Here is a 12,923-nt window from a genome sequence, read left to right as displayed (position 1 = left end):
ACATTATATAAAACTTGACTACATCAATGATTTATAGATTTTTCTTTGATAAATATTTTATCTTATTATTAGCCTATTACATCTGCTAAACCACTACTTGTGTAAGTGGTTACTATAGAAACTATCATTTAGAGATATCTAGAATCATTGATTCAGATTATATACAGTAGATGGATGTTTGGGTCAAATTTGCTACTACAGTGCTTGATTAATTAATTAATGTATTATTATTATTATTATTATTATTATTATTATTATTATTATTATTATTATTATTATTGTTGTTGTTGTTTTTTTAAACATTTGACAAAATTTGATTTGGGGAGCATTACGCTTATGTTGTGGAATAGGTCCTGTGTTTTTAATATAGTAATTTAATATAGTAATTTAGTAATCTGGGAATTACAAATAATAATTAAACAATTTGTTATTGAACATATTTTAAATTCTGAGAGATTCAAGGGAGCCATTGCTCAGTCTATGTGTGTGTGTGTGTGTGTGTGTGTGTGTGTGTGTGTGTGTGTGTTTGTGTAAGAAAGCGAGAGAGCGAGAGAGCAAGAGAACGAGAGAGGGAGAGAGAGGACAGAGTGCTTCTGCTGTGGAAGTGGCTCATACTTTAAAAAGGAGAAGCCAGTGACATTTTAACAAGCCAGAGGCTAATCCTGAAATAGGACTGGTTGGACCAAGTTGTTCTACTGGTCTATAAACAGTATGTAGATGGATAAAGTGCTGTTTTCTGGGATTTTCTCCACTGGGGGATTGACCTTTGACCCCTTACTGTGACTGAGCAAAGAAAGAGAGCGAGAGAGAGTGAGTGAGTGAGAGAGAGAGTGAGAGAGAGAGAAAGAGAGAGAGATTAAGGAAAATAGCAAGAAATACACACTGTGTGAGTAAAGCTGCTGGAACTGATGGTCTATGGCTGCAGTGTCAGTCAGGCGGCTGCAATCCTTGCTACAGTCACGGCACAGGGGCCATGCACAGAAGTGGAAGGCATAGTCCTCTCCTTTCTTTTTGATCTTTTTCTATTTTTATGTCTGTGCATATGTGTGTGTGTGTGTGTTGATGCATGTGCCCCACAATATACAGTATTTTTCTTTTCTTGTTTGTGTTTCCATGCCAGTGCACCTTAAGCTAAGCATTTATACACGTACAATGTGTGTGTGTGTGTGTGTGTGTGTGTGTGTGTGTGTGTGTTGGGTGGGGGGTAGGATTGGGTAGGCAATTATGTCACTGTCAGTCAGTGCCAGTACAGAGAGAGTGTGATCAGTGGCTGTGATTCCCAGGATCAGAGAACATTAGCTGCGTGTTGTGTGGACTAATTCATTCACAATGTCACATCTGCTGTCATTCCAAACACAGACATACACGGACGCAGGCATGCATGCACGCGCACACACACACACACACACACACACACACACACACACACACACACACACACACACACCTGATGCTTTTACTGCAAGGTTTTAACCTTTTCGTGTAAATGGATGAATGAACATGACTCATCATTTACTTAACAAATGATCTATGTAACACTTTAAAAACTGACCTTTAGAAGCTGCAAAAAAAAAAGTCAAGTTAATGCGGATTTTCCTGATTTTGCATCCTGTTCTCTTCTCCCGTACAGGTTTCACTAATTTCATGCGCAGTCCAACATGTGATGTCTTTAACCCTCAGCATAATGAAGTTAATCAGGACATGGACCAACCGCTGTGTAATTACTACGTTGCTTCCTCTCACAATACCTATCTGACTGGAGACCAGCTCCTCTCGCACTCCAAGACAGATATGTATGCCTGGGTCCTGCAGGCCGGCTGCCGCTGTGTGGAAGGTTAATTATTTAATGGATTTTAAGATTTATTAGGATTTTTTTTGGTACTGTACATATTAAAGTTACACCAGTTCCAGAGTCATGCACTCTGGTGGTATTAGTGGGTTACTTCCTGTTTAGTTTAGGAGATTCAAATATATTCAGTCATTTTTCCAGTAAATTAGACATACCGTACTATTTATGTATCCATATGTCCATCAATCCATTAATCTACTGAGGGTTATTGATCTGTGTGTCCATACACCATCCATCCATCCATCCATCCATCCTTTCAAAAATATTTAGTGGCTTTTTAAGGTGATTTAAGTCGGTTTCTGATATGTTCATTCATCTGTCTGTCCATTCACCATCCATCCATCTATTTTTTACTTGTGGCTTATTCAGGTAATTTATTACTTTAGTTACTATCTGTTTAGTCTAATAATTTTCATTCAAATTGTTTCAATAGTTCTTCACTCAATAATTTTGTCCATCGATCCATCAATCCATATATGTAGCCACCAATTCACCTATCCATCCATCCATCCATCCATCCATGTATCTCATGCATTCAAACCATCCGTCCCATCCAGCCATACATCCATCCCGTACTTAGTGGTTTATTCAGGTAATTTATCACTTTAGTCACTATCTGTTCAGAGTAATCATTTTGATTCAAATTGTTTTCAGTAGTTCTTCACTCAATCACTTAGTCCATCCATTCATCTATCCATCCATCTGTCCTTCCATCCATCCATCCATCCATCGATCATCCATACATCCTTCCATCCATATTTGTAGCCACCAACTCACCCATCCATCCATCTGTCTGTCTGTCATCCATCCCATGCATTCAAACCATCCATCCATCCATCTAATTCATTCATTTATTCATATGCATACTCAATTGTGTGTGCTCTTTGACAGTGTTAAACTCTGTGTGTGTGTGTGTGTGTGTGTGTGTGTGTGTGTGTGTGTCTTGAGCAGTGGACTGTTGGGATGGTCCAGACGGTGAACCCATGGTACAGCATGGATACACCCTCACCTCCAAAATCACCTTCAAATCGGTCATCGAGACCATCGACAAATATGCCTTCATCAACAACGAGTACGTACAAGAACGCCCAACAACACTCCACAGCGAGTCATAATTTGATTCCGTGATTTGATTTGAATGATGATGTCATCGACCTTGTAGAAGGAACCATTTATGTAATTAATATAATATTCAGAGCATGCTGTTATAGGAAAATAATCCACGATGTGCTGGTGTGACGAAGTGGAGTTACTGTTACCCCCTGATGTTGATCATTTACAAATAACAGCATGCCTTCATGTGTTTTATTTCTCTTACACCACACACACATTTTGGCAACAATTATGTTTTATTTACCGATTAAAGCATGACGCCATACTTTTTGTCCATTTATTGTTACATTTAATGCTGTGGACATCAAACCTGTTAGCATGAGCACATTAACACAAACATGTGATTTGCCTTTCAGCCAGAACTACAGTCAGAGCTGCTATTATAGCAAATTAACCAACACCTTCTGACCAATCAGAATTGAGAATTCAACATCTCTGTGAGAATGTATCTTTCAGGCATCATGCAGAAAGTTAAATCTTCAATACCGCTGCAGTGATGAGACCCAGAGAGACAGAGGAGATGAGGGGAATTAGCTGGAGAACCTTGTTGTGAATAATTCTGTGAAAGCGAAACCAGTAATAATTGATGAGACATAGTGCAGTGGAGTCTTGCTACGATGCCAACTCTCTGTCAGCTGCCAAAATGCTTACTTGTCTGGTTCATAATGATAGTTTATCATCAGACAACCACCTGCTTTTGCTGATGACTTTACATAAAGAATGAGGCCTTTACCATATGCAGATTGCATACATCATCCCTCATGACACATACTAAGATGATCATCATGCCTCCCTTGGCCTTTTGTTTTATAAAAATTCATGTAATTAGGTGTGCGAGGATGTCAATAATTCGTTTTCATGGTACAAGGCTATAAATAAGGAATACTTTATTTATTTTTTTTGCCATAGAAAATTGCAAATAGTATTCCCAAATATGTGTTTGCAGTTGTTTTAATATTAGAAAGTCAGAGGAGGAGGAGGAAATTTCATTAATGGACCCACCTTATTGTTGCAGCACAAAAACAACAGCTTGAATTCCTTCAGCTTATTTAAAAGGGTTTATTTATTTATTTATTTTTTAAAAACTTTACCACAACCAACGGTTAAGAGTATCATTCAGCATTTCATGTCAATCAGCATTTCCTTGCCATATGAAGGTATTTTACGTAATCGATTTTGCAGTTGTAACCTGAAGATCATGAGATGATTCCAATTTATTATTAAAAAAAAAATAAAAAGAAAAAAAGACGAACATGATGATATATGAATGAGAAGATGGCGAGCATTGAAATAAATGTAACAGGAGTCTAGTATATTCCTGTTGGATTGCATGAATAGTAAGACTTGTAATTATCATATTAATCACTGCAAATTTACCTTAATTAAAAAAAAACAAACCATGCTTCCTTCCCTCATTAATTGGAAATTTTTAAAATACAGCACATCCTATTATTTTGCATTGTGCACCAGCGGTTACCTAATGAAGCCATGAGATATGAAACTGAGGTCATGAAATTGTAATGTATTCTGTTTGGTAGGGTGTAGGCTTAGGAGTTCATTAATAATATAATGCGAATGTTTTTGGTCACTCAATTTGCTCTTCTGTAAAGAAAATGTGCCCATAGATGGAAGGATAAGCTGACCCGCTTTGCTTGCAGCTCAGATCAAACAAATTGTGCAGTTTAAAGGGATGATACCATTAATCAACTGTGTCATATTTATGTATTTAATAATGGCCTTTGAATATGGACTTTCAGTGTGCAAGTTATAGAAGAGTGTTAGTTCATGCACCTACACACATGAAGAAGCAACACACACACACACACACACACACACACACACACACACACACACACACACACACACACACACACACACACACACTTATGCTCATGACCCTCACCCCTCACTTCTCTCCCCAGTGTGTTGGAAATGTCTCACATGGAGCGCCCTCTGGGTTTTCAGGCTCCCTGACAGGCTTGACATTAAGTTTCTGCTTTGCTCATGACCACATTCACGTTGTTTAAAATAGAAAACAAAACATCATTTTTATTTAAAATGAAAATCTCAGTTGTTTTTCCCTCCTGGGCATGTCTGATAGATATGAACACTATAAATGCTATAAAACATGTGCTTTGAAATGGACGTCCAGGTTGAAATGGTGAAATTAGTGTTTCAGAGTCTGTGTGTTTGAACATGCCTGGTGGTTCAGGGAGGTGACATTATTGATTATTTTCCTACAGCAGAGTGTGGGGGAAAATAAGGAAAAAAGGAGATGTTGAAAATGTCAGTGTGAGTGTCACTAAGACAGAAATGCGGATAAAGGTTTAAGTAGCGGTAGTATCAGGAGGCAAGCAGCTGCTGCACTTATTTAATCATGAATAAACAATCTCTCTCTCTCTCTCTCTCTCTCTCTCTCTCTCTCTCTCTCTCTCTCTCTCTCTCTCTCGGTTAGATACCCAGTCATCCTGTCCATCGAGAACCACTGTAGTGTCCAGCAGCAAAAGAAGATCGCTCAACACCTGAAAGAGATCTTTAAGCAGAAGCTGGACTTGGAAGACATCTTGAACAAGGACTCCAAACAGCTGCCCAGTCCCAACAGTCTGAAGGGCAAGATCTTAATTAAGGTGTGATAAAATATACACATACTGATTTCTTTATGACTCAAATATCTCTACCGCAATACTGTCTCTCTCTCTCTCTCGTCATTTTTTTTTTCTTAGAAAACATATAGTTTTGCTTCTACAACCTGAAGCCACTGTAAAATACTCAATATACGTACACAAAAATATAATTCTGTATGAATGTACCAGGTTTAATCTCCAGAGGAGACCCTGATCTTTACCTGTTATGTTGCTTAGAAACTAAGCCTTAGTGTTAACCGAGTATATTGGTCACTTTAGATTTAAAAATAAAAAATTTTACTTTGGATTTTATCATGGCCACGTGAAGGCATGTGTTACAGTGATTTTATCTTGGGTGTCTCGGGTATAGGAGTAACACACACTCTCTTGTGGCTTATTGCTTTATTTAAAGATTGCAGAGGTACCAACGTCTACAGTTCAGCCATAGAATTGAAGCTTTTTGACAATGCAGCTGTCCTGTTTTTCCTCTCTGCTTGCTAGGATTTTCTTCCACACACTTAATATCCGGCGCATTATTTGGGAGTACAAAACAAATCTATTCCTCTGGCTGTAAAATACTGTAATAGTAATAAGAACAAAAAAATCTTACTCTATTTAAATCACCAACCAAGCTTAACATTATTATTATTATTATTATTATTATTATTATTATTATTATTATTATTATTATTATTATTATTTAAAGGAGCATACTTATACATACTTATACATTACCCAACTTAATCTCATCTTGGCTGCTCAGACACAGTAAAATGTTTTCCACATTGGCTGTAACCATACAGCATCGTTAGCAGTACTGGGTCACAGAGGCCTCCAGCAGCTCAGCAAATCAGAAATGAGGCGGGATACACCCTGGACAGGGTGCCAATCCATCACAGGGCACAACCACATACACATTCACACACCCATTCATACACTACGGACACTTTGGACACGCCAATCAGCCTACCATGCATGTCTTTGGACTGGGGGAGGAAACCGGAGTACCCGGAGGAAACCCCCGCAGCACGGAGAGAACATGCGAACTCCCCGACCCTGGAGGTGTGAGACGAACGTGCTAACCACTAAGCCACCGTGCGCCCCTCGTCTTTAACATCAACACAAAATATAAAACAAACAGTTGGAGGAACCAGTAATGAGAGCAATGAAAAAAATAATAAGGGATGGCCGATGCAAAGCAAAGTGTCTTTTAGCGCTCCTTAAACCACATTAAAATGCAGAGACTCTCTCCTCCGACTGTCTCTACTGAGGCTATGAAAGAGACGGTTTATCATTAGAGATGTCCTCTGCGCTCTAGGTGAAGTTCATTTGCACTTCCCGATGACTGTGTGAAATCAGCATGAAGTGTCTGGGGGGAGTCTCACGATCAACAGGTGAAAAATGAGCAGCGTCTCCTGGAAGGAGCAGACATACACCCTGCCAGACTTGTTTATTCAAACCCCAGTGTTAATGAGTGTCTCAGCCGTTTTCAAACAAGATCGTTAGCTGGATTAATTGCCGTTTCTGATAGACATTTTGTAATATTTGAGCAATGTTTATTTTATGGAAATGCACATGAGTCCTCCCTCTGCTTCTTTCTGTCTGTTTTGATTGGTGATTAATCTAATCACAGGTCTAATTACAGATTAGATTAGAGATGTAATGTGTCTAGTTTTCTGTGTTTCTAACGTCTTTTAGGGCAGTTTTATTCAATTCAGAGCGATCGGGAATCGCATTACTGTCAGAGCTGCACTGGAATATCTTTCTCTTGCTCTCTGTCCCTCTGCAGGGGAAGCGTCTGCCCCCGTATCTGTCTGCAGATGCCGAGGAGGGGGAGGTTTCAGACGATGATAGTGCAGATGAGATTGAGGATGATTTCAAGCTGAAGAACAGCACAGTGAGCCCTTTTGGAAAACACACACACACACACACACACACACACACACACACACACACACACACAAATCCATACTCAGGCCCTTATTTACTAAAGGTTTTCACACATTCTTTAACACAATTATTCTTTATAAATCAACCCACGACTTCATTCAAAAGAGTCAAAGGGTCAGGTGTTCTCTTGTTTCCTGCCATTCTCTATCCTCTCCTTTCATTTTCTTCTTGTGCCTCTAGTCACCGTGCCTCCATGCTCTCCGTTTGGAGCTGCCTCGAGACAGTTCCCTCGAAATAATCCACACAATCTTTAGACGTCATCGATCGGGACGGAATCTCTAATTGTGTCCCATTTGTCTAAAAATGCTGTGTAACCCACACTGCCATTTCATTGCCACGGAGCATGAAGGCAATCATCTCAGCCTTACTGCTCCAGATCAGTAGTGACTGTAAATTGTTTCCAGGTTAAACTCTGTAGAATAATGGTCACCATTTGCCAGTTTTTTGCCTGTATTTATTTATTTATTTATTTATTTATTTATTCAGTCCTGCATGACAATTCATTTGTCATACATAAACATCACGTTACCAATTTGTCTAAGCCTGGAATGACTAAATAAAATAAAGTGTGACATGCTCGGGCATTTTGGGTGAATACCAGACAGTAGTAGGATCTATTTTATCATTTAAGGCACAGTCTAGCATCAGCTGATATCCCTGAGCTTTTAATTTAAACTAATGAATGTGTTTGCTTGACATCTTGGGTGGTTAGATATTAAGGAAATGAACATTATTGTAGCACAATCATTGCCAAACGATGTTATTTGAGATGTATATAATCGGGTGTGCTATGTTAACCACCCTCAAATAAGTAAGAAACATTCACAAAATATTTTAAGGGGGTTAAAACCCAAAATTCACCCTTGGCTACACATCTAGTCTAAGAAATATAGCCATTCCTTACCTGCGTATAATCTGAGGCAGGTTTAATCGTTTTTCATTTAAGGGTGTTGTGCTAATTGTGATTTAATATTTCTCTCCGCACTCTCCCAAACCAACTAAATACCTGTGTTAGATTTTTTTTTTCTTTTCTGTTATGGCTTGTTAATGTTTAATGACAGACTCAGGGAAGTAATTTCATGAAAGCCAATTAGATCTTCATAGGCTTTGTGTAAATCCACTGCTGTGTGGAATGAGTATGAAAATGCTCTCTTTAGTGCCATTATTGGTCAGGCCTGTTATTATCACTGCTCATCACATGTGCTTTTATTTCCTAAAACACACTGCTTCTCTACACCTCGACACATTTTGTGCACGCCTATCAAAATGAATCAGACTGCAGCAGCAGCGTTGTTCAATTAACTCCTGAGGTGAGAATAAAGATTCCACTCTGTGAGGCATTATGTTAACTCAACAGGAGGTACCGTCAAGTGGGACTTCTGAAAATTAGGTCAGCAGCAAAACTATAAACAGATAAAAAAAATAACAATGGAAGACCATGGGTGTTTTATAATATCGCTTTATATAGCTCTACTGAGTAGAATTATCATGGGTCGGCTCAGAAAACTGGACCCAAATACAGCTCGGAAAGATTATTGAAAAGACGGGAGACAGGTGTAAGAGTTATGTTCAAAAGCCAAAATGCATATTGGTCTCTCTAGTGTGATATCTTACGTTAACTTTTCCTGGCATCTCTCTCTCTCTCTCTCTCTCTCTCTCTCTCTCTCTCTCTGTAATATAATATTTACCCTTTCTTTTTCAGCTATGGTATTCCTCTCTGACTCTCTGATACTGTACCTTTCTCCCTGTCTTTGACATGATGTTTAACTCTTATTGGTGTAGTATCACACTTTTTGCTCTGTTATTCCTTTCTTTAATGTGGTATCTCTTGTCTGCTTTTGCTGTGATATGGTATCTCTATATTTATTCCTCTCTTGGGTGTGCAGTTTCTCCCACACTGTGATATGGTCATTTTTTTATGTTAAAAATTTCTATCCTTTTCTGATATGCACCATATATTTCTCTATATCTCTCTGGTGTGGTGTCTCTTTGTGTCTTTCTGTGTGGTATTCCTCTGGCTCTTTATATGTGTGGTCTCTCTCTGTCTCTCTCCTTCTCTTTGTCTTTTTCTGGGGTGGTGTCTCTGTCTGATGTGTTATCTCCCTCTCTGGTCTAGTATCTCTTTGTCTATTTCTGGTGTGATATCTCATTGTCTCACTCTAAAGTGTTGTATCTCTGGCTCTCTCTGGTATAGTATTTCTATGTCTCACTCTCTGGTGTGGTAGTTCTGGCTTTCTCTGGTGTGGTCTCTCTAGGTTTTTCCTTCTTTCTAATGTAGTATCTATCTTTTTCTCTTTGTCTGGTGTGGTATCTCTCTGTCTCTCTTCAGTATGGTATCTCTCTCTCTCTCTCTCTGGTACCACACCTTTGTTCATGCTCTCTTTTTTGGCATGGTATTTCTTTCTCACATTCTCTGGTGTCATTTCTGATGGTTTTCCCAAGCCATTGCACAAGTAAAGGATAAGTAACCAGTCAGATGACTTTTTGTAATATTCTCCTCACATTTCCTCAGCTTAACAAAAATATAAGCTCAGATCTGAGAACAGCATTAAGGTGGCATGTCTACTTGCCTGTCCCCTTTTGCACTACTATTCATATGTTCTACCCTAACCAGCTTGTGTGTATGTATTTTGGGGTGAGGTTTCAGACGGGCTGTATTTGTTTGGCTTTTCAAAAAAGCTCAGCTAACTTCTGCTAAAATGCTAACTATATCATTAACTAGCTCTTGGTTTCTAATGGGACTATAAAAGCATGCATTAGTAAAGGCTGGTGAAAAGCAGTTACATTTACATTTACATTTATTCACTTAGCAGACGCTTTTATCCAAAGCGACTTACAAATGAGAAAGATACAAGCAAAGCGATATATCAAGCAGAGAACAATACAAGAAGTGCTACCGTACGAGATCTATTAATTGAATTCCAGAAGAAGCAAAGTGCAGAGTAGAGGTGTAAGTGCTTTTTTTTATTTATTTCTTTTTATTATGAGTTGGTTAGGTGTTCACGGAAGAGGTGGGTCTTTAGCTGTTTTTTGAAGATGGTGAGAGATTCTGCGGTCCGGATTGAGGTTGGAAGTTCATTCCACCACTGAGGAACAGTTATTGTGAAGGTTCTGGAAAGGGGCCTTGTGCCACGCTGAGTTGGAGCTGCTAAACGTCGGTCGCTAATCGATCGCAGATTGCGAGAGGGAACGTAAGCCTTCAGGAGAGAGTTGAGGTAGGAGGGTGCTGTTCCTGACAAGGTCTTGTAGGTGAGCATCAAGGCCGTGAACTTGATGCGGGCAGCTACAGGAAGCCAGTGGAGGGTGATGAAGAGGGGTGTGACATGGGTTCTCTTGGACTGGTTGAAGACGAGGCGCGCTGCAGCATTCTGAATCAAACCTAAAGATAAAAATCTTATCATTAATTTTGTTGCAAGCCAAATATTGTCCAATGCTGTGTGCTATAAGTGCGTAATTTAAGTAATTAAATTATCTCGGCCTTTTTCAAGCAGCACTAAAGATATATCCGCCAAGGTGTCAACGTATACCTATTTCTTATTTATAGAATTTAAAATGAGCTCATTGCTTGTTTAACTAAAACGCTACAGTATTTCTGCTTCCATTGTTCTTTTGTTTCCTCTCTACTCAGTCTAATGGACCCACACAACACATGGTCGAGTCCCAAATCAGGAAGAAGCTCGACTCATTGCTGAAGGAGTCTCAGATTGTAGATAAGGAGGAGACAGACAGCTTCTCTATCCGAGCGCTGTTCCGAGCTACAAATGAGGGGCTGCACAAGAACCTGAGCAAGGTAGAACTCACCCTTCCACTGGTGCACAGACAAAAAGCACATGCTGTACATCATATCTTCACTGTCAGAAAGTACATTGCAGGGTGAGAGTAGATTACAGTCAATTTTGAATGTGTATTCGTAGCTGATATGGATATTTCATGTAGATTTCAAGTTTTTTTTTTTAACAGACAAGCACTGCCTTGCAGACACAGTCATGTCCGCTGATGAATGTGCAGTGTGAAAACTTAAGGGAGAACGGACACTCTCACACGAGATCAGCAGGACTCCTACTATATGCTTGCTCTGAGAGTTGATGATCTGAAACGCACAGCAGGGCTCCTGAAACATGTTAAAAACACTGCAGTGCAGGAAAGAAACAACATTTTGCTGCCTGCTCTCTCTTTCTTACAGTTAGAGCTGGTACTCTCAGAACCATCCATTTTACTATGGCATCTTTCTCTCTTTCTGCTTTTCTCATCATGTTTTATTTGCATGAAGATATGCATTGTTCTTGGCTGTGTCCAGTTACGTGTGTGTGTTTTGTCATCTGTAGTTCCTCAGGTGCATTCGTTCCCTACTTCTCCCTTTCTCTGTGATGTGTATTTGCATTACTGCTGACTCTCTTTGTGGTCATCTACTGTATCTCTCTGTGATACGTACCTATCCGACTGTGTTATCTCTCTATCTTATTTTCTCTACGTGATATGATATCCCTCCACCTTTCTACCATTATATTCCCCTCTCTGTTGATCTATGATATTGTGTCTCTCTCCCTTTCTCTGGTGCGCTATCTCACTCTTATACAGGTGTGGCATCTCTCTATGTCACTCTGTATTTACTTTTCTCTAATGTGGTATCTCTCTCTCTCTCTCTCTCTCTCTCTCTCTCCCTCTTTGCGATATGCCAGCTTTGTTTCTTTCTGATATTGGATCTCTGTCTTTTTTTGATAAAGAACGTTTCATGCTGTCTCTAAGGCATGGTATCTCTCTGCCTGTCTCTCTCTTTTTCTCTAGTGTGATATTACATTATCTCACTTTGGTGATTTGGTAGCTCTCTCTCCCTCTGGTGTGGTATCTCTCTGTCCCCCTCTCCCTCTGGTATCTCTTTACCACTCTGTGATCTTGTATCCCTCTCTCTGTTTATGTGTTAATCTCTCTCTCTCTCTCTCTCTCTCTCTCTCTCTCTCTCTCTCTCTCTCTCTCTCTCTCCTCTCACTGCTGTGGTATCTCAATGTGTCTCCTTCAATCGGGTGGGACGTGGATATAAGGCGATATCTCTGTTCCTTTCCTTCAAACTGTGCTATAATTTCTTTTTTTCTTCTCTTTGTTGTGGTATATCTCCTCCTCTCTCTGCTATAGTACCTCTCTGCCTTCCCCTGCTGTGGGATCTCTCTTCACCTTTCTGTGGTCTCTCTTTATTAGTCTCTCCTCTCTGATGTGGTATCTCTATCTTTCTCTTAGTTTCCCTTTAATATATGGTGATGTTTCTCTCTCTCTCTCTCTCTCTCTCTCTCTCTCTCTCTCTCTCTCTCTCTCTCTGTTTTACTCTCTGATCTTTTAATCTCTTTCCGCTGGGGTCTTTCTCTGTCTCTCTCTTATAACTAGAGGAATTACAT

General features: G+C 39.5%; 1 protein-coding gene across 1 annotated transcript in view; it reads left to right on the top strand.

The window, feature by feature from the left end:
- plch1 (phospholipase C, eta 1) overlaps positions 1-12,923 on the top strand; it is a 54,678-nt gene that overhangs the window by 23,020 nt on the left and 18,735 nt on the right. The window contains exons 7-11 of the mRNA XM_053678183.1: positions 1,631-1,834; positions 2,801-2,921; positions 5,418-5,589; positions 7,376-7,483; positions 11,165-11,326. Of these exons, the coding sequence (XP_053534158.1) occupies positions 1,631-1,834; positions 2,801-2,921; positions 5,418-5,589; positions 7,376-7,483; positions 11,165-11,326 (767 nt within the window). The remainder of the gene's footprint in view (positions 1-1,630; positions 1,835-2,800; positions 2,922-5,417; positions 5,590-7,375; positions 7,484-11,164; positions 11,327-12,923) is intronic.

This window comes from Ictalurus punctatus, chromosome 4 (assembly GCF_001660625.3).
Source record: "Ictalurus punctatus breed USDA103 chromosome 4, Coco_2.0, whole genome shotgun sequence".
In the NCBI taxonomy this organism is placed as follows: Eukaryota; Metazoa; Chordata; class Actinopteri; order Siluriformes; family Ictaluridae; genus Ictalurus; species Ictalurus punctatus.
Note: the sequence above shows the minus strand (reverse complement) of the source record. Positions and strands in the feature narration are given on the sequence as shown.